Source organism: Castor canadensis, chromosome 10 (assembly GCF_047511655.1).
Source record: "Castor canadensis chromosome 10, mCasCan1.hap1v2, whole genome shotgun sequence".
NCBI lineage: Eukaryota > Metazoa > Chordata > Mammalia > Rodentia > Castoridae > Castor > Castor canadensis.
In genome coordinates, this window is record NC_133395.1 from 65,107,232 (window position 1) to 65,130,079 (window position 22,848).

The 22,848-nt window shown below is 36.9% G+C and overlaps 1 protein-coding gene across 2 annotated transcripts; it reads left to right on the plus strand.

The window, feature by feature from the left end:
* The first annotated feature begins 715 nt into the window (after positions 1–715).
* Mrps31 (mitochondrial ribosomal protein S31) lies at positions 716–22,393 on the plus strand. Of its 2 annotated transcripts, XM_074043494.1 has the most exons (7): positions 717–924; positions 5,583–5,870; positions 12,462–12,620; positions 14,091–14,231; positions 16,838–16,917; positions 18,194–18,337; positions 22,098–22,393. In XM_074043494.1, exons 1-7 carry the CDS (start codon positions 797–799, stop codon positions 22,325–22,327), a joined length of 1,170 nt encoding a protein of 389 aa, XP_073899595.1. In that variant the 5' UTR covers positions 717–796; the 3' UTR covers positions 22,328–22,393. The 2 variants fall into 2 exon arrangements, with proteins under 2 accessions (XP_020023103.2, XP_073899595.1); XM_020167514.2 differs by lacking the exon at positions 5,583–5,870 and having other exon boundaries at positions 716–924.
* The last annotated feature ends 455 nt before the right edge of the window (positions 22,394–22,848 follow it).

Below are 22,848 nucleotides of genomic sequence, written 5' to 3' on the forward strand. Positions count from 1 at the left end.
CTTGAACACTCACAACTGAGAGGTGCATGAGACACCTCCCCACAGATGGTATCAGTGGAGCATGTATTCTATCAATAAGCACTTAAACCACATAAATATGAGATAATTTCAGATAGTAATAAATACACTCGAGAAAATAAAACAGGGTTTCAGACAGAGGTAGTAAAAGACATAGGTGAGATGGCTCTGTCATCTTTATCTCTGCAATCTTTCATCTCTCAGCTCTCTAGGTGCTTTGGCTCCTAGCAACTTGTTTACATTCCAACTAGGAAGAAGGACAAAAAGGTTGTGGCAAACACGCACACATTTTTAAAGGGCACATGACTTCCATTATTGATTAGAACATAAACATAGAACATTTATGTTCTACTGATTTTTTTTTTTGTCGGTATTGGGGTTTGAACTCAAGGTCTCAATGCGCTCTACCACTTGAGCCACTCTGCCAGTCCTTCTTACAGTAATTTTTAAAATTTCTTTGGCAGCCAAAGTCATTTTGAAAATACGCATGCTGGGAATCCTTTCCCCCAAAAGCACACTAGCGCCGGTTCTCCGCTCCTTCTTGCTGGCTCCATACAACTGATCGCTCCACCTGCTCTCTCTGTTCTAGGAGCTGCACCGTATCTGAACTCAGATGGCAGCGGACGGGCCCGGAACGCAGTTTCCGGCCTCTGTTTCCTACCGGTATGCAAAGGAAGGGAACAAGGCAGGCAGCAGAACGGAAGCTAACGCGGGGGGCGTGTTTGGCTGAGTGACGCCGTGTTTCTGTAGCGTTCGTAGGGCGGCTCAGTTCTTCGCGATGTTCCCTAGGGTGCCCGTGTTTCTGCTACCTTTTCGTCCTTTCTCCTGCCGTCCTTTGTCCTCTGGAACCCCGGAGGCTTCGGTGGCTGCGATTGTGCCACTCGCTACTCCTCCTGGAACAGTCAGGTACCACTTTTCAATGGCGTTGGCCCCTCAGGACTTCAGGCAACCCCATCCCCTCCCGCACTTTTGGTAACTGCTCGTGGGTCCGTATTAATAACCTGAACGATCAAAGGCGCCATTGCGTTAAATCTGAGGAAAGAGAAATCCTGGAAAGCTAAGGTGTCCTACCCAAGGTCGCAGTGTGCGCGGAAACTGCTAGAATGACAAGCCTGGTCTGCTGTCCCGGGCTTTCTTCTCCATATCCCGCTCCTTGCCCCCCCCCCGCGCCACTTTCTTATCTCAGTCTATTCGGAAGTTATTTTCTTTCTTTGCTTCCCCATACTCTTTGGTCTCATTCCTCCTTCCTTCATTTATTCTTTTTTTTTTTTGGTACTGGGGTGTTTGAACTCAGGCCTGCTGGCTTGCTAGGCAGGCTCTCTACCACTTGAGCCACTCCGCCAGCCCTTCGTTTACTCTTTACTTCATTATTGAAAAGACTTGTAGTGTGCCGGTTACTGGTGCAAGCCCGGAATAAGACAGGCCTGCCATTCCGGAAGTATGTAATTCAAGCTTGGTGAGATAGTGTAGGTAAGCATAGAGTGCTCCAAGTTCACTAAGCAAACAGATGATTGCAAAGAGAGCAAACAGGACCACGTAACCATTGCAGGGAATCCTTTCTGGAAGGGAAATCTTTAAAATCGGAAGGAAGACCATCGGTTGGTGCTAGCCAGAAAAGAAAAGGAGTTGTGGCATACATGTTTTGGTATTTTTGCTCTAAGAACGTAATGAATATGAAAACCTAATTCCACTATGCGGTGGAATACTCCATGGAAAACTGGAACCAGTTCGATTTAGTACAGTGCTGAAGCAAGGTGACAGCAATGACGATGGGAAGGATCGCTGGGTGAGGAGGAAACTGCACAAGGTACAGTTAATAGGATGTGACATATGATAATGGTAGAGTTGTGAGAGAGGGCAAAGATTTCAGCTGACTACCTCGGAGGATTAGGAGATCATTAATGTTAGAAGAATGAGAAGCAAGTTTGAGAAAGACTCATAGTTGTTGGAATACAAAGTGATCTGTTTAATGGTAGGAGGCCCATTCAATACAGAGCATGAAAAATGGAAAAAACCAGTCTCAGAGGGAAGAGGATTTTTGTTGGTTTTTGGTGTTAAGAGATTAGAACCCAGGACCTCTTCCGTGCTAGGCAAGCACCCTGCCTCTCAGTTACATCTCCAGCCCATGTGGAGAAAGCTCTTGAATGTGATTTTGGATGTGTTGCATTTAAAATGTTGACATGTTCCTAGTGGAAACAAACTCAAGTGGGAGATTAGGGCTAAAGTTTTTGTTATTTTAGTATTACGGCGTTCACATGATTTTCCTACAGTAAATACAGATTGTTTTCTGAAACACTATAGCACTCTTGGAAGGAAACATGTGGTAAAGGTTTTCTGACTGCCACCTTCCTTTTAAAAAGTTAAAATACCTTTAATACTCTGTTACAGTACCCTTAATATTAACTTCCAGGTGTAAAATAATTATTAGAGCATTTTCCTAATTTGAATTGTGACATACATAAGGTGATATTATAAGGGTCCTGAGTACTGATCATGAAGATACCAGTTGTATAATTCACTTTTTATTTTAATTTCAAGTTCTCGTTGTGGTAAGCACTGACATTTTTGTAGTGTTTCAAATAGTTTCAGCATTTTAGGAAACTGCTATTTCTGTTTCACTTCAGTGTCCTTAGCCTAGCACTGCCATTTGTTAGCTGTGAGAACTTGGTATATTATTTAACCCAGGGTCTGATGCAGGGATCAGACTGCAGCAGGATCACTTAAGGTCTTAGTTAAAATGCAAATTGCCAAGCCCTCTTTCAAACTTACAAACTGAGAATCTCAGGACTCAATGTCTTATATCCTCTAGCAGTCAGAAGCACTAAACTTTTTGAGCAGCAGTTTCTTCTTTTGTAAAATGGGAATATTAATATCTGTCTGTAAGGATTAAATAGCTTAGCTACTCAAAGGAGGTCCTCTGGCTAGGAATGTGAGCATCATTTGGGAACTTGGTAGAAATGCACGTTTTCCTGTCCTTCCCTAAAGCTACCGAATCAGAATTTTTTGGTGGCACTAACACTGTGTTTTAGCAAGTAGCGTAGATAATTTCTGTGCACATTAAAGTTTGAGAAAGTGCTCTAACCTATTAGATTCCTAAATAGAGGGACCATTGTTACTGGACCCAAGTCTGGCTGCACAGAAGGCCAGTTAAGTAAAGAAACTAGGTGTTAGGGCAAGGAAGACCACTTTATTCAAAAAAGCCAGTTAATTGAGAAAATGGAAGACTCTTGTCCAAAGTCCATCTTGGTTGGGAAGCTGATTATAGGAGGTGGGTGATCAAAGGCAGGTGGTTGTCTTCTTGTAGGAGTTGTTTGTGGCCAAAAAGAGACAAACCTGATCCTCAGTCAAGAGATGCTTCAAGCACTACGACCTGAGTTCAAACCCCAGTCCCACTAGAGAGAGAGTGCAGTAGAGAGAGATGCTTTTCAGTTGTGCAAATCTCAAGAATAAAGATCATCACATCATTATTTATTTGGGCCTTTCTTGTCACTATCTTGCCCAGTGTAGTTCCTGGCTTGCTACCTAATGGACAGCCTACTGGGGGTGGCTTCCTTGAGGCCCTCTTGCTGATTGGCATACTCCATAATGAAAGAAAACATAGCTCACCTGATTATTGGAAGGCACTGGATAGGGGGAGGTTAAATAGGGAATCAGGCAGGAGATCTGGTCTCAGTGCTCTGCCTTACCATGAAATTCTCATTTACTAATATATTGGCAGTGCTTATTTATTCTGTGCTGGGCACTAAACTATCACTGTATTTAATGAATGACTTTTTATATGTTATACCTGTTTTCTATTTTTAAAGTTATTCAGCGGCAAATACCAAAAAAGAAGTTTTCAACCCCTAAGAGTCAAAGTAGATGCTTGAGTTATTTAAAAGTATAAAAGTAAAAAATAAGCATGAAGCCTTGGATTTCACCCTCAGCAGCACAAAAAAAAAAAAGAGAGAGAAAAGAAAAAAATCTTTGCATGGGTCCAAAATAGATGCAGTCATTTGTTTTCCTTTTCATAAATGGTCTAATAAAGAGAACAATGACAGTCAGTAGCCACTGAGTGTTCTTTTCTGTTTCACTTTTGCCTAGTGAAATGTGCAGGATTTGGATTGAGCACCTGCGCTGGGCCCAGCAGGTCAAACCAATAGAATTTAATCATAGTAACTGTACTCCGGTGGGTTGTAGGAGGCCTGTAGCAATTTAACTAAGGTGTAAACTAGTTAAGCTGTAACCACTTGACTGACTAAGCTATAGTCAGTTAAGTTCTTTTTTTAACCTCAGTTCTTTTTTTCTACAAATTCTATCTGATTACATTGTTGGATGGAGTTCTCAGAATCTGCTCTGATTCTGGGAGCTGCCCAATTTGTTTATTGGTTTGGTTTTGTTCTGCTCTGCTCAAACTCTACTAAATTTAATTGGTCTAAGGAATTTTCTTTTTAATATTATAAATAGTGATTGCTTAAACAGCATGTACTTTGGTGAGAAAGACGATGAGCTTAGAACAACTCCCAGTAGTTTTTGTAAGTAACCTTTTCTCATTAATAGGAATTTCCCTATTTTCATATAACTTGTGACATTTTAAAGAGGAACTATATCATGTTAAGAGTAAGGACCTGAAGCCGGGTGCTGGTGGTTCATGCTTGTAGTCCTAGCTACTTAGGAGGCAGAGATCAGGAGGATTGTGGTTTAAAACCAGCCTGGGCAAGTAGTTCGAGAGACCCTATCTGAAAAAAAAAAAAAAGAACCCTTCACAAAAAAGGGCTGGTGGAGTGCCTGAGTACTGTTTAAAAAAAAGGACCTGGCAGTCAGTCATACTTAATTTGAGAATAATAAATCATCATTCATTAACCATGTCAGTGTTTACCAACCTCTGTATGTCATGAAAACAGAAAATGGTATTTCTACTGAACCCTGGAGTAAATGGATGGTTATAGCCTGGGAAGCATCAGTCTCACCCAGCCTCTTCAAGGGCCAGGTGATCAGTATCTCAGTGCACCTGGACCTATATATGGTACACTATTTGGCTTAGGCCTAAGGAACTCTGAGCTGCATGGCCTTGGGTAAGTTACTTCTCTGATTTTCAGTTCCCTTATCTGCAGGTGAGGACTATGCCTACTTTGTGGAGTTGATACACACATATGAGAAAATGCACATAACTTGTATATACAAGGCAAGAGCCATGTATAATACATGGTAAACTGCTGATGTTGTGGTTGTTAATAATAATAAAAAGCAAAAGCAAATGAAAGGAGTTGAAAAATGCAAGCTGTGTGCAAGTGGCTCATGCCTGTAATCCTAGCTACTCAGGAGATAGAGATCAGGAGGATCGAGAGGCCAACCCTGGCAAAATAGTTTTAGAATCCCTATCTTGAAAATAACCAACACAAAAAAGGACTGTTGAGGTTCAGGAGGTAGGGTACCTGCCTAGCAAGTTTGAGGCCGTTAGTCAAACCCCAGTACCACCACCACCACCACCAACAAAAAATTCAGAAGCAGTTTTTTTTTTTTTTAGCTATTGCTTTATTTTGCATTGTGTTTTTCATTTTTTTTTCTTTAATACATTGTTCCAGAACAGAAAATAATATCCAAAGATATTTTGGCACCAGCAGCGTGATCTATAACAAGAAAGATGAGCAGTCTGTTCCAACTGGTGAAGTTTCCAAGACGACTTCAGAGAGGCAAGACAGAGTCAAGGATAAGATGAAAAAAGACTTGCTGGACATTATTAAGGATATGAAAGTTGAATTGAGCACAGTAAATGTTCAAACAACAAAGCCACCCAGCAGAAAACCTTATAAAAGTTTGGAGGCTATAGCTGGCAAGCTTCAAAGAGCTACAGAAGATGCTCCAAGGAAGGGGTAAATGAAATTGCAATTTGAATGTTCTTTGAAACCAGTTTTTGCCACTTCAGTAAGCCTTTTCTTTTATAATTAGTAAGGGATACTGAAGAATGTTACTGTTTTATATTTAACTAGCAGGATATTTGTATACAACCTAGAGAAGGAATTCCAGCATTCTCTTAATATATTCATCAGTGTTATTAATTGCCATTTAGTTGCCTCTTGAAATTGTTAATATCATGTACATCTTGTTTCGAATATTGCTTCATGACTGTAAAGGACTTGCTTTTTTGAAATTTTTTGTTTTAAAATTCCTTTTGGACTAGGCACTGGTGGTACCTGTCTATAATCCCAGCACCTTGGAGGCTGAGGCAGGAGGATCCTGAGTTTTAGGTCAGTCTGGCTACATAGTGAGACCTTGTCTCAAAAAACAAAAACAACAAAATTCCTTCTGGAATAGTTTAAACATGTTGATTACAACTTTAGCCAGGAGTTATCAGTGTTTTCAGCTTCCTTATGTGGTTTCCTAGGAGTTTTTTAATTGTATTTGCCAAAGAATATTATGTCTTAAGTGGTTCTGAGGACAATCAGTAGTAGTGTTGTATTATAGTTAAAATAACAGTGATACTTAAAATGGATGCATTCTACATTGATGAAGTCATCCATTCAAGTAATAAGGTTTGTAGCTTTAGATAGCCATCAACACTGAGCTGTCAGAACAAACATAATGTAGATTCCTGTGATCCAGAATGATTTAACATTTTTATGCAACTTCTTGGATTCTACATTGTATCAAAAGTACCCCTAGAATTTACAATTGAGTGAAGGACAGTAACGTGATTCAGTGAGTGCCCATGTATATTTCCTCCTTTTCCTTTTAGAAACAATTATATGTAAGTATTTAAAAACAAGTCATACATACAACCATGCACATATAAATACTTAACAAGTGTTACTTTTGGACTAGGCATGATAGTGCATACCTGTTAATCCTAGCATGCAGGAGTAGGAAGCAGGAGGATTATGAGTTTCAAGCCCTCCTGGGCTACATATCCAGACCCGGTCTCAAAACAAGAGCAACAAAAAGAGTGACTTTTATTCTTTTTTAGCTCCCAGGCCTGTTTGTGGCCTGCATTTATTATAATTGTGTAATTTATTACAGAAATGGCTAAAATGAGTCAAATGCTTTGAGGAGATTTGATAAAGGTATTTTTTAAAAATTGTTTTCTGATTAGGTATGAATGGAACTAATATAAAAATGTAGAATTCTGCACTCAGATTGCTTTGTAAGTCTTTATGTTCTTGCTCTACTTTTCCATTTTAAAGGGACTGAAATTAGAAATGTTAGACTATGTGCTTTGATGTGGTATATATAAAAGTTACGTCTTAGAACCTTCTGTCATTGGACCTGTGTTCAAAGAAAGACTGTGATCCTTCATCAAAAGGCTGATAAATGGGGTGCATTTGTTTTGAGTTTATTTTTAAAGTTATCTTTTAATGATTTTTTTTTTGCCTGTTTCTCCCCGCTTTTTTAAGGAATCACAGAATTGGATGAGTCACAGTATTTGCTTCATGGTGTATTGCCGTCAGTGTGCATATATGACCTACTTGTATTTTCTTTTCATTACAGATTGAAGCCCGTTGATATGGTTATATTACAGATTGTCCGAAAACATAACTGCATAAAAGAATCTTTTTTTTTTTTTTAACTCATGGATTCTGTGGGGCAACATTGGACAGCACACAGCAGAGCCAACTACTTTCTGCTCTGTGATATCTGAGGCCTTTAGAAGTCTCAGGGCTAGAATCATCCAAAGTCTGCTCCCTCATGGGTCTGACAGTTCATGCTGCCTGTCAGCTGAGACTTTAGCTCAAACTATTAGCAGAAACACCTATAGATGACCTCTTGTGGCTGGGCTTTTTCCCAGCATAGTGGCTAGGTCCCAGGGACAAGTGTTTCAAGGGAAAGTGAACCAAAAGGAAATTGTATTTTTAATGACCTAGCCTTAGAATCAGGTTGGACATCACCATCTCATCTTGTTCCACATTTATTTTTGCAGGGTACTTATTTTTTTTTAAACTGTTAAAAAAAATCCACCTTAACAAAGATGCACCATCGTAAGCAATCTTCAGTGAAAATTGAAGTACCCTGAGGTACTAACTCACCTGGGTATTTCTGTGAGTGGATTTCTCTGTAGTGCCCCAGAGTGCCTTGGGGCATGGTTTGGGAAGAAGGACCCAAGGGAGAATTTGTGACTGGGGTCTAGAATCATCTGAAGTTGTGCACCTACATTTCTAGTGGTTGATGGTGGCTGTTGGCTGAGACTATAGTTAGAGCTTTTGGTTGGTCCATTTAGCCATGACCTTTTTATGTGGCCTGGGCTTTGTCCAAAGACAAACATCTCAAGAGATCTTAGTGAAAGCTGAATTCCGTTGTGCAAACCTAGCCTCATAAGTCATGGTCTGTCACTTCTATCTCATTCTATTCATCAAGAAGTCACATAGTTTCCCTTGGGGAATTGAGAGAAGTATGGTAGTGTCTTGGAAGAGCAAGTGGGACCAGAAGTACTGTTCTCTCTTTCCTGAAAATACAATATACCACACCTGGTAATCTGACTTAGGAAGTCAGCTGTGTTGTAGGCAGTGTTATCAGGATAAAAATCAAACCCATTTGATAGATTATAAGATTATATCTGGCCAGAGAGAACTACACGTGCCTGGTAAGGACACCATACTTAGGAATTCCCAGTTACTTTTGTCACTGCATGTCCTTTACAGGGATCCTGGAAACTGCTCCTGGCCTTGTGACCCAACTCCTGTGGGTCCCTAAGCCAGGCAGCCCCTGGGCCTGCATGATGCAGACCTGTATCCTAACCCTTGCATGATTGTGTAGTGTCACCTGCATGAATGCTGCCAGGACTTTTGCTGAGGACAGTGGAAGCTGCCCTGTCAGCCTACTGTGGGCCTTTTATCTTCCTAATAGCCTGAGCCAAGTATGTCTGTGGCAGTCCTATGGATCTGAATGTTTGGTGGACTCTAACAAGACACCGGGTTGGTATAGCTTTTGCTTTAACTTTCTCAACCAAGCGACTACCTTCCCTAGTCATCCAGTAAAAGATTTCAGCTGTTATTCACTATTGCTATTAGTTGATTCCCTGCTTGAAATTTAAATTTCTGAGTTTTCACTCAGAAATAATGATGAAACGATGTTATGATTAACAATGTTCATTCAGCAACTTTCCTTTGCCATTATATCTCAGAGTCCAAAATGCTGGAGGTAGAAAAGCACAGTCTCTGCTTCCTCCATTAATGGGGGAGGCTAGGTGGTGGCACATCTTGTAATCCCAGCACTTGTTGGGAGGCTGAGACAGGAGGACTGAGAATCTGAAGACAGTCTGGGCTACATAGCAGTTTTCTCTCAAAAAACAACAACAACAAAAAACTGACTGGCAGCATGGCTCAAGTAGTAGAATGTCTGCCTAGTAAATATGAAGGCCTAATTCAAACCCCAGTATCACCCCCCGCTAAAAAAGGAGGGAGGGTATAGGTGAGGGGGATGTATATGTGCACACATATGTGTGTGTACGCACATGTTGTATCAGGTAGCGAAACATGAAGAAAAATAAGAACCATGGAGCTGGAGAGGTACTATTTCATGTATTTGTTTTCTTTAGACAAATACTTCTAGAAGTCAGATGACTTGGTCACAATACTTCCATGTTTTGTAAATTTTAGGCTTTGGCTTATGTTACTAAATTGCCTGCCAAAAGTTGTGCCAATTTAGATGTCTATTTAGTGCTCCCTGTTTTCTCATCTGAATTCCTTTTCTGAAATTGTATATCATGCGGTTTATTTTAAAGAAAGTACAGAAGACTATGAAAGGGAAAAGTATATTTATGAAATCTGAAATATAGGATAGAATTGTTAAGGTATTTTGACATGTTCTCATGTTAAAATAAATGTAGAAAGATCCTGTTCCATAAAAAATTATTTTTTCAATGACAAGCTATTTCATGAGTTTTTTTTTTAATTAGACTATTTCAAATTATAAGTTCAGAGGCTATGAGTACAAGGGAAACCATTCCTATAAAATGCCTTTTTTTTTTTTTTTTTTTTTTGGTGATGGTTCTGGGGCTTGAACTCAGGGCCCCACACTTGCTAGGCAGACACACTACCACTTGACACACACCTCTAGCTCAAATGCATGATTCTAGACAATGAATAGTCACCTTTGTTATTGTATATGCTGATCAAATATATATATATTAAAATTTGAAAATGTAGTTCACAGCTAGTTATGAAGGAAATCAGGAACTTGAGATGAGGTTTAAGCTTTATTCACAGATCAAAATTTTTTCTTTTTGACTAATTGTTGTATTTTCTTTTTTCACTTTTCTATTTTCTTCTAGTCTTATCTGATCCTTCATAGCTTAATAAATTCCTTATAATTTTTATCCAAATATTTCAGGAATTTTGAGACTTTAATTTGCATAGTAGGCAACATATATTACAAAAGGCCAAGTATAATAATATATTAATTTGGATCCTACTCATTGAGGTGGTAGTTCTCAGTGAGTTAGATAGACAGACAGATAGATATAGATAGATAATAATTTCTTTTTCTGGCATATTTTAATCCATTTAACTTACTCTAACTTACTTAGACGTAGTTTTGCACATGATAGGGATGCACTGAGCTATGCTTCCAACCCAGGATTAGCTTTTATTTTGAACCTTGTCTTATGAAAAATTTCAGACATGCAAAATAAACAAGATTATGTAATGAGGCTCTGTGTACCTATCATCCATCTTCAGCAGTGATCAATGCCTTACTGTTCTTGTATCATCTATACCTTTTCTTTTTTCTTTTACAGTGCTGGGGCTTGAACTCATGAACTGCACCTTGAGCTACTCCACCAGCCCTTTTTTTATGTTAGGTGTTTTCAAGAGAGGGTCTCATGGAACCATTTGCCTGGGTTGGCTTTGAACTGCCATCCTCCTGATCTCTGCCTCCTGAGTAGCTAGGATTATAGGCATGAACCACTGGCACCCAGCTACCTTTTCCTTTTCTATATCTTGTGTGATGATAATGATGGTTTATAGCTTTTTTTTTGGCTAGGATGGGGGAGATACTGCCTCATGCTTGCTAGGCAGGTAGTCTATCACTTAAGCCACTCCACCAGCCGCTCTCTATGGCTTTTTTTTTTTTTAAGCTTACAGCTCTTGGTATTCCCTTGCCATCTCCCATCCAAGTACTAACCAGTCCTGACCCTGCTTAGCAACCTAGATCAGACGTGTTCAGGGTGGTATGGCCATAGACCTATAGCTTTTTTTTTCCAGGTAAAATTCACACGTAGCCAGGTGTACAAATTTTAGCCGTAGAATTTTGACAAATGGATATGCCCCATTTGTAGCATTATCATGATACAGAGTTTCCCATTTTCATCTTTCTAGTCAGTAACCTTCTGTCCAGAACCACTGTTCTGATTTTTTCAACTCAGACTTTTTTGCTTGTTTTGAACTTAATATAAGTGAAATCATACAGTATGTTGGTTTTCTCTTAACATAGGGATAAATTTAATTAGCTATTAAATTTCTGATTAGTAAATATTAATTGTACGAAGAGGTGGGTCACCATGGTATGTCACATGTGCATGTATTATTCTTTGATTAGATTAACCTCCTCTATTCTCTTTTCCCTATTGTCCCCCACATTTTTGCCAACTTTCATTGAGTTTCCTGTGTCATCTTCATACATAGACACAATATATTTTGATATTATTCACCCTCCCATCATTGTTTCCCTTTTCCCACTCCCCATTATCCCCACCAAATGCTGTTGTGTCTAGTTTCTTCATTTGTTCTCATGTCTATGAGTTCATTCATGTTGTTGGTGGGAGCCAAGTACTGTTCCTAGCATGCACATATTACAATTTGTTTTATGCATTTGCCTGATGATAGACATTTGGATTGGTTCCAGTTTGGGGCTATTACAGGTAAAGCTTCTATGACAGATTTAATTTTATAATCGCTTGAAGTATATACTGGTTTTGAAATAATATTGCATGTGGTTAAATTCCATCAATTTTTATATGTATTTTATCTTTTGGTGGGACTGAAGTTTGAACACAGGGCTTTGCATTTGCAAAGCAGGTTCTCTACTGCTTGAGTCACATACCCAATCTGGCCTTGAACCATAATCCTCCCACTCTCAGCCTCCCAAGTAGCTAGGATTACATGTGTGAGTCACCAGTGCCCAGCTAATTTATAATTTTTGAGGTTTGAATTGTTAACTGTGCCTGAAAAAGTAACTAAAACTTTAGTGATTCAAAGTTATTTAAACCCAGTCTCTGAAGCTGAGTGTGGTGGCACACCAACCCTTTGGAGGCAGAGGCAGGAGGTCTATGAGTTCAAAGCCAGCCTGGGCAACGTAAAGAGACCCTGTCTCAAGTAAATGAATTAAATCGCGTAATTGATTTTGTCAGCAGTTGAATTGAATGATACTTGCAAAAGAGTTTTCCTCTTCACTTCATCTTAATTTTCACTTTAAACCAGCGGCACAAAGTCCACCGTTTTTCTCTCTCATTTCTTTTTCATGTTCTTTCCCAGGAATGAGTCACTGAGTCCTGAGCTGGTAGCAGCTGCATCTGCTATTGCAGAAGCTCTCCCTTTTGACAAGCAGACAACAAAGTCAGAACTACTCAGGCAGCTCCGGCAGCATGAAGAACACTCAAGGACACAGAAAGATGTAAAGAAACCTAAAATTAGGTCAGTGAGTAAAGTAGTTATATCAGTAGTGCTTATGTCTAAAAGTAGGCCATTTTCATGTGGCTGATGGTAGTACACATGGCATACCCATTTTACTCATAAGTATTACCTCAGAAAAAGAATTTTAGCAATTTTATTTTTTTAAAAAAACTTTCATCTTAGGTTATAACTTTAAAAAAAAAATCAAATGGTTATACTTTTAAGAGTTATAAAGTTTCTTGCTTTTAAAAAGGAAATAAGTTTAGTAATGTTATTAAAAATAAGTAAACAAACTACCTTTATGAACATGTTTTATATCCCATTTTAGGCCTATCCTTAATTTTTTTTTCATGTCTGCCTCAGAATGTTGAAGCTTTTTTTTTTAATTCACTTTTTATTTATTTTATTATTATTTTATTCATATGTGCGTACATTGTTTGGGTCATTTCACCCCCTCCCCTCCTCCCCCACCCTTTGCTCCATTCCCCGCTCAGTTCCAGGCAGGTCCTGTTCTGTCTAGGCCTATCCTTTAACATGAAATTCTGTACCTTCTTTTTGGCTTTTTCATCCTGAGATCTGAATCTACTTCCATAGTCTCAATTTTCCTGTTAGCTTTTTGTAAATGGTACACAAAGCCAACTTAGTTCAGTCTGATCATATTGGCCCTTCAGATGAAAAATACCTTTTCCTTTTCTGATTTGGTACTCAGTTTTAATCTACCCATGTCTTGTGAAAGTTACAATGTAGTCTAGATAGTTTATGGCATCTGGATTTCGTGGCGTTTTGTGTATAATGTGGTATTCACTTATTTATGTGACTAGATACTTTTCCTTTTTACTCAAAAAAAAAAAGCCTTGCCAATTTTACAGTTTTATCTCAAATATATAATGCTATTTTTTCCAAAATTGAAAAAATAAAAATAAGCAAATAAATAATGAAATAAGAGTTTATCTCAGAAACTGTTTTCCATTTGCTGGTTTTGTGCAGTGTGATACTCTTTAGACATGTTTCCTTCCCTTTCTCTTATGTTTAAGGGGAGTGATCTAAATCAGACATTCTCAGTGAACATTGTACTAGGTTCTTGAAGGAAGGTCAAAGCACTCATTTGGTGTTAACATATACAGTGCAACAAGGAAATAGAGCTATATTTCAGTTTTATTTTCATTATCGATATAGGTGACAGGTATACAGATATTGATTGTATTTTCCTATTTACTTCTTTGAATATGAATTATTCTTATGTAATACACTTTTAAATGAAGATTTCTTTCTGAAGAATATCTTTAAAAGATAGAAGTAGACATAAATCTTAATGGTCTGTAGTATGTGAATGTTAGCATGGAATGTATTTTTTTATTTAAACAAATCTTTATCCTTCATAAATGCACAAAAGTAAAATAAGAATTAGTGATATAATTGTCCTGTTTAAGAAAAGTTTACTACTATTGTGTAGCTAAGATTTGTAATATACTTGGCCTGCTGTTGTTCCAGCTTCAGTAGCATAATATCAGATATGAAAGTTGCCAGACCCTCTACAGCTCGAGTCAGCACAAGACCAGAGTATCAGATTCAGTTTGATGAAGGAGCTGATGATTGTCATGGCCAGGAGAAGACAGCCGATCGTAAAAAACGGTATTCAGGCTTTGCAGTCTATTGGGTTTTTTTGGTTTCTTTTTATATTAACTGTGGATTTATTTCACTCCTTATATAATTGCTGATAGTATCTGAGCATTTATATCTGTCTTCTTACCCTTGTGAACCATTTCCTGGAAAGGGAAAGATGTCCATAAATGAAAATGGGGCCAGGTGCCACTGGCTCATGCCTATAATCTGACTGCTTGGGAGACTGAGACCAGGAGAATAGTTCACAAGACCACCATCTCCAAAATAACCAGAGCAAAATGGACTGGAGGCATGGCTAAAGCAGTAGAGTGCCTGCTTTGCAAGCATGCAGTCCTGAGTTCAAACCCCAGTTCCACCAACAAAATAGAAAAAAATATTTGAAACAACTGTGCCTTGTGTAAACTGAAAGTTGTTACATATTTTCATAAAGCTTTTGTCTTTCTCTCCTTTAAGCCTAGTTGGAGAGAAGAAACCAGATATTTGCCATGGTCTGACAAAAACTAACTTGTCTTTAATAGCAAGATAATACTCAGAATTGAAATATCTACAGTATGTTGTACATTCCATAGATTTTAAGTAGAATCTCAAGAACTTGACTTAGCTCCTTCCAGGTGTTAAATTACTTTTTTGTGCAGGAAAATGAGAAAAGATGGTCACCATTTAACACAGGAAGTTCAAGATATTAGCAGTGACTTTGGATGATTATTTGAATTACTAAAGCAATTTGTTATCTGTGACATGTTATTGAACAAAGTGGAAAGTGTACTAAGGATTTTACTTAAAAATATTAACTAAGTCTTCTTTCCATTTTCAATGCAACTGCTTTGAATATCATAACTTTTATTTTTAGTACTGGGGATTAAACCCCAGGGCTTATGCTCATAACTTGATTTTTAATGTTGTTCTGCTGCCATTAAAAAGCTAGGGCTGGAGGTGTAGCTTAAGGGATAGAGTACCTGTCTGCTACGTGCCAAGCCCTGAGTTCAAACCCCGAATACCACTAAAAAATATAAATAAAAATAAAAAGGAGCCAGGCATGATAGCATATGCTTGGAGGATGGAGGCAGGAGGATTGCAAGTTCAAGGACAGTCAGGGCTACATAGTAAATTCAAAGGCAGCCTGGGCTATCTGGAGATACCCTGTCTCAGAAAAAAACAAGGCCTGGTGATATAGTTCAGTGGTGGAGCACTTGTCTTACATGCTCCAGTACCTGAGTTCAATTTAAATAAAATAAGCTTTAAAAATAAATAAAAAGCAGCAAGAGAGAAGCTTTAAAGGATAGGAAAGGAATTTCTGTGTATACAATAAGTTAAAAAGCTGACTAAAAGGGAATTGGGGAAATAAGGGGGAGAAACCAAGTTGTTTACCTTGCCATGACTTGGGCAGGATTTGAGGCAGCCTGAGAAAACCCACCTCTGAAATGATTCAGCTAGAGACAGGTGTGAGTCACAGAGCACTGGCTTTGGAGTCAACGGTGGCCTGCTCCAGATCTTGGCATTGCCACTGACTAGTCCTATGACTGGGCAACTTTTATAGCCTCCATCAGACTGTTGCCCTGCTTATGAAAGGTTGAAAGTGAAACCTAGCTTAAATGCCTGCCTTTTAAATGCATTTTCCACATAGGAAAAAATATGCATCAATTATGTAATGCATAATAGATGTCTTTTGTCAGTACCTTCCTATTAAATTCCTATACTTTACCAAGGCATTCCATTTTTACCATGAGTTACTTTAATCTCTTCTCCTGTTTACCTGACTTGCAAACGAGGAAATGTTGAATAGGGAAAAGGATGCAAGGTAGTAGTGAGGAGTGTTCTGGAGCAGAAAGGCCCATGTTTACAAATGCATGGGAACCTGCTAGAAGGAAGGTTACATGACTTGTCACTTTGCCTAATTTAAATAAACTAGTTGCATTTTTCCAATTTCAGTTAGTAGAGGTAATCGTTTTGATCCAGAAAAGAATTGAAAGTTATTTTTAAAACTCATGCTCCAGTATGTAAACTGGTCTTTAATCTGCCAGTATTTTTGTTCAAGTAAATATGTGAATTGATGCATAAAGTAGTTGATTAAAGTATACCAGAAATAGTTACCTAGTACCTCTCATTAATTAAAAATAGTTATGTAAAGAAAGTTAATTATTTTTAAACTGCAGATGATTACTTTATAAGAGAATGTTTTGATTTATCTGTGTAACATTTTATAAAGCACTGTAGTGTTTTCTGACTTTAAAGACAAATGTTGATTTTAACAGCTTCTATTTTTGCATATTTTTATATCTTTACAATAGTGAGTTTTCTAAAAATTTTTATATGAAAGGGATCAAATAAAAATCATGGCAGATAAGCAATCTTTTCATTTTCAATTAGGTATTTTGAAAATTAAACCATTTTAACTAGTTTGTCATGTTGTAAAGCAAAAATTTAAGGGCATATAGGGCATATGTTTCTGGTTTTTTTATGAGTCCTAAAAACATGGGCAATTTAATTTAAATGTCTGGTGTGGACAGTGACATTAATTTAATTTAATACAGAATATTTCATGTAATTTTTTTCCCATAATCAGTTTTGTTCACAATTTATAAACATGGTCACTAAAATATGTTTTCTGTTTTTAGTCTTAGGAAAAATTTATTCATGGGGAAAAGACTTAATATTTTTGACATTAAAGCATTTGCTGAAGAAGCACCTGAAACAGGTTTGTTAAGAATACTATTTCTCAAGTGTAGAAATGTTCATTCTTCCAAACATGTTCCTGGTGTTTTGGTTGCATAGTGGTTGTGTATTTTGATATTCCATCCTGTCATCACTGGATTCTGCTTATGAATGTCGCTGTTGATACTGCTAGTCTTGGTCATATTTACCCCTGAAAATGCTGCATTCTGTGGGACCCTGTGAGGTCAGTATTAGCAGCTGAATAATCCAGAAGTATAGACTGACTACTAATTTAGATTTAATAATCATCTGTCATTTCCAGTGCAACTCTATGCTCTTACATAAAGATAAATAGGCTATGGTTCCTGCTCTTGGGTGCTTACTATTTAGAACAGGAGAAAGCATTTGTAGAAGTAACTTGTTGAAATCCTTACTTGTTGTAAGGATTGTTCATGAGGTAGGAAGAAGAATATTCAGGTAATATGTACAGCAGATTTTTGTAGTGTTTTGTCTTAACACATTGTTAGTTTTCTCTGTTCTCCTGTTCTTTAAATAAAAGGTCAGATCTCAGCCAGGCAGCTGGCTTCTTCCTAGCTACTTGGGAGACTGAGATTAGGAGGGTCACTATTCCAGGCCAGCACACACAAATAATGGAGAGATCCCATCTCCAAAATAACCAGAGCAAAATGGACTGGACTTTTGGATCAAGTGTAGAGAAGTATGAAGCTCTGGGTTCGGTACCATCACCTGGCCTCCCCCAAAAAGATCAGTTAATGTGTTAAAAATATTATCACAGAATTAAGTGCTCAATGTAACATCCCTTAGTATTTTTCGTTAGCTTAACTTCTTTGATCTCAGTAGTAGTATTATATTAGTGGCTAATTTTTACAAACTAAAAATAATGTGTGGAGTTTAAAGATCAGAATCACATGTTTGCTGGTGGAATGGCTCAAGTGGTATAGCACCTAAGTTCAAACCCCAGCACCACAAAAAAAAAAAAAAAAATCACATATTTAGGAAAGATGTTCACATTCATAAAACTACCCTTAAAAAATACAAATTTTTTCCTTTGTGGTAGAGAAGACAGTAATTACCTGACATTGCAGTAATACAAAATTAAAGGTTTACCATTATTGTAATTACAGGTTTTACATATTATTATTTTTGCAATTTTAGCTCTCAGTAACTTTTTATTATATCCTGTTTAATTATGAATATTGAGGTCTGAAAACATTATCAATTTGAGTTGATTATAACACAACACTTAAGAAAGACATTTATATTGCTTTGTGCTTATTTAAAATATTTCTGTGATACAGAGACATCACCTTCTCTTTGGGAAATAGAATTTGCTAAGCAACTAGCCACAGTAAATAAACAGCCCTTTCAGAATGGGTTTGAGGAGATGATCCAGTGGACAAAAGAAGGGAAGTTGTGGGAGTTTCCCATTAACAATGAAGCAGGTAAGTGTTAATTTCAGAGGTTTATAGCATTCATTGATTAGATGTTATTTCTGGAAGATGTTCTGTTTTACAGTCTACATATTTATGTGAATCTCAAAACACCTTAGATATCTTTTTAAGTGTTAGAATTTTTTTTAATTATAGATATTTGGTAAGTAAAATAAGGAAGTAAAACTACATGACAAAAATGCATCATGAATTTCTGTGACAAAAAAATTGAGAACTACAAATAAGAGATTTCAAGCTTATAAACAAGACATTCCTTGGTGCATCTCAAATGCTGGATTTGATATTATAGTTAAACTGGGGAGAGCACTGCAACTCTTAAAGTCTTACACTGGTGTCTACTTCATAAACCAGTGTCTTCATGAGATGAAAGGTACTTACATAAGCTGCTCAAAACAAAAGTGTGAGGAGGCTTTAAAACCTTTGGCTGCATGATATAGATGCTATTGGAATACAGTCTGTTGTCCTGGATATTTTCTGGAGATACTATCTTCCTCAGTCAAAAGGAAAACAGTATCAGTATGCTGGGGTTTTTTGTTTTGTTTTTTTATTGCACCCATTTTGTCATCAGTTAAACATTCTCATTGAGTTTTTCTAGGTACAGTTTTAAATTAGAAGAGATCCACTTATTTTTATGATAAGATTAACTAGAAGTTGCAAACACCTAAGTCTTAAGAAATGTAGTCTAGGGCTGGGGACATGGCTCCAGTGGTAGAGAGCTTGCCTAGCAAGCCTGAGGCCCTGAATTCAAACTCCAGTACCACCAAGAAAGAAAGAAATGCACTCTATATTCTTACCTTTGTGGTGTTAATGTATCATTGTAACATCTTTCTTTTTGGAGGAGGGAGTGGACTGGGTTTTAACTCAAGGATTTATATTTGCAAAGCAGGCACTCTACCGCTTAAGCCACACCACCAGTTTGTAATGTCTTAATTTTTGTTAACTTGTCCTTTGTTTGAATTTGTAAGTAGAATGGAAGCTTAAATATCAGAAATAGTCTAGTTCTTATTCCTGAGATGCTGGGATCATACCCAGGGCATTGTGCGTGCTTGGCAAGTGCTCTATCACTGAGCCCATCCTCTAGCCCCAATACTTAGCCTTATATCTTCATAAAGTATTACTTTTTTTTCTTTTTTTTGATGATGCTGAGGATTGAACCCAGGACTTGTGCATACTAGGCAAGCATTTTATTACTGAGCTACATCCCCAGACCTAGTATTACTTTCTATTGGAAAACTTCAGAAACTTAAAAATTCTTCAACAATTTCTTAATATTTTGTATGTTCATATGGTATATGCAGCAACATAACAGTCTGTGTTTCACTATTATATAAAAAGTGTATTTCTTAAAGTATTACAATTTGTGTGTTCTGGAAAGTATCAGAGCAAGATAAAAAGAACAGACTTGAATTTTGCAAATTGAAGTACAAATATCAGGTGTCAGTTATTAGCCATTTACCTTTGAGTAAATTATTTAACTTCTGAGCCTCACTTTTCTCCTCTGCAAATTAAGGAGACCTAATTGGAAGAATGAGAACTTAACAAAGTTGCTGAAGTGCTCCACACAGTTTTGGCATATAATACATATGAATAAATGTCAGGTTCTTTCCCCTTTTTTTTTGATCATAGAATTTTAAAAGGAGCAAAAATGAAGAAAATACAATGTGTGATATTAAGGAAACATAGAATTTATTCTTAGAACATCTTTGGATTTCATTATTTGATGAACTTAGATTTCATTATTTTGATGAATCAAGTTCTCAGAAATATGAGTAAAAACACAGTATTAGCTGGACGCCAGTGGCTTACACCTGTAGTCTTAGGTACTCAGGAAGCAGAGATCAGGAGGATCAAGATTTGAAGCCAGCCAAGACCCCCATCTTGAAAATTCCCAAAACAAAAAAAAGGCTGGAAGAGTGGTTCAAGCACTAAGAGTGCCCGCCTAGCAAGTGCAGGGTCCTGAGCCTGAGTTCATACCCCAGGGCTACAAAATAAAAATAAATAAATAAACAAACAAACAAACAAACTAAAAACAGTATTGAGAGGTAACATGAATTTATTCTGGAGACACATGAAGCATAGTACTTAGGAGTTTAAGTTCCTGAGCCTTAGACTTACCTTTCCTTGCTTCCCTCATATCTAGCATGACGAGAATATTAATAAGACCAACTTTATAGAAGTCTTGTGATGAACAAGTGAAGTTATACAAATAAAATGTAAAGTATCCCAGTTTCTACAGACAGGTTTTGTTGGGTTTTTTTTTTGTTTGTTTTTGTGGTACTGGGATTTGAACTGAGGACTTTGCATTTGCTAGATAAAACTTTACTGCTTGAGCCATGCTTCCAGCTCTACAACAATATTGTAAGCAGATTTGCTACTATAACTGTTTTTAAATACTATATTTAAAATTATTTATAGTGTATCATTTTTAAATATTATAGCAAGAATATTATGGATTATCTAGGAACCACAAAATAAGATGACAGGAAAGCATGAATTGATAGTAAGAAACACTAAAGTCATCAAAATCTTGAGTGTCCAAACTTCAAAAGAATTTATCTTTAATTTGATCTGATTTTCGAGAAAGTTTAGTTTCTAAAGGAAAGAGACTTTTTGTAGTCAGGTTGGGGAAGTCAGTAGTTCAAGTATGCATCTACATTGTTCATGTTATTGGTGGATCATGGTTGAAAAGGGAAGTATCTCATTTCTAGCTCCTCAAGGTAGTTGTTATATCTGAAGGAAAACAAGCAAGGAACTGTGGAAATTCTCACCTGGGTTCCTTCTGTCAGCATGCACTTAGAAACTGAATACTTTGAGAGACTGGCATTGTAAACCTGGAACTTGATACCATTCTTTTATAGTTCTCACATTTAAATTTTAAAAATAATGAAATGTCCTGCTTTCATTGTAAGAATCAGCTTGATGAAAATTTATTTTTTGATGATTTTGGGGAGAGACATTTTTGTGGCTCCCAATATCAGATTTGGAACTTAATTCTGAAAATAACAAAATGGTATGTTCTATTTACATTTTACTTCCAAGTGTTGTGTTTTTCCATTACATAAAAAAATTAAGGTTTTTTGTTTTACCACTTAATGTATATAAACTACTTTTCAAATTTACAGTAGCTTTTTTCCTATTCTCTTTTTTCACTAAGTTTCTGAAAAGAAGCTTAGCTTACTGATTTGAGACCTTTCCTCTTCTAGTGTATGCATTTTTCTTGTCTTTTGATATATTTAGGCCATTTAAGTTTATAGTAATTGAAGATTTGTTAGTATTTAAGTCTTTCATTTTATTGTTTTCTATTCATTTTCTCTTTCTCATTGTCCTATTTGTCTTTTTTGTGCTACTTGAACATTTTTTTAGTCCATCTGGTTTGATTTACATATTTTTAAATATACTTTGTGTGGTTTTCTTAGTGGTTGCCCTAGATATTAAAATATTTTTTTTGCAACAGTTGCTTCTATACTTTGAAAACTTATTGAATGCTTTACATAATTTGTGTCTGTTTAATATTTCCCAAAATGCCACAAAGATGCTCCTTTCATCCTCATGCTATACTTGAGGAAACTAATGCTCAGAACTGTGGCTTTTTTTTGCCAAAAGCCACAGTTGTTACATTGGTGGTCAAACTTAGGTGTAACTCCAAAGTTCATGCCTTTAACAGTGTCTTGTTACATGATTGATACTAACTTTATGATGTATAAGCTTTACACCCAAAATTTTAATGTAATTTTTTTGTCTTATTTCCTAGGTTTTGATGATGATGGTTCAGAATTTCATGAACATATATTTCTGGATAAGTACCTGGAGGGTTTTCCAAAGCAAGGACCAATTCGCCACTTCATGGAGCTAGTGACTTGTGGCCTTTCCAAAAATCCATATCTGAGTGTTAAGCAGAAGGTTGAGCACATAGAATGGTTTAGAAATTATTTTAATGAAAAAAGGGACATTCTCAAAGAAAGTAATATACAGTTCAATTAACATGATAGAAATTTTTTATTTCGAACTGTTGGATATTGTAACTAAATAAAATAATTTTGCTACAAAGTTTTTCTGTTCATTATTATAGCTGATTTGCTTGGTATAAATGTTAAATTATATTTTTTAGTATAATGGTACCTGAAAAATATTTTTTTGTTGTTGTTGCTGTTGTTGATTTATTCACATGTGCATACATTGTTTGGGTTATTTCTCCACCCTGCCACCCTCCCAACCCCCCCCCCCACCAGTTTCAGGCAGGTCCCGTTCTGCCCTTGTGACTGATTTTGTTGAAGAAACGACATAAGCATAATAAGAAAGATAAAGCATTTTTGCTAGTTGAGTTAAGGATAGCTATACACATGTACCCATGTGTTATGACCCATGTTGATTCAACTCTAACTGATCTTTACATTGGTTCCTGATCCCCTGCTAGTGATAACCTGTCGTTTTAAGGTTTCTGTATTAGTTCCTCTGGAGTTGGGACATCATACGCTTTCATGTTTTGGGTTTCTTACCTATCC

Excerpts from the sequence above, each read along its gene's own strand:
- Mrps31 (XM_074043494.1), top strand. The coding sequence starts at position 797 with ATGTTCCCTAGGGTGCCCGTGTTTCTGCTACCTTTTCGTCCTTTCTCC. Across the intron at positions 5,871-12,461 it reads GAAGATGCTCCAAGGAAGGG|GAATGAGTCACTGAGTCCTG; the intron begins GTAAATGAAATT and ends GTTCTTTCCCAG. Across the intron at positions 16,918-18,193 it reads TGAAGAAGCACCTGAAACAG|AGACATCACCTTCTCTTTGG; the intron begins GTTTGTTAAGAA and ends TCTGTGATACAG.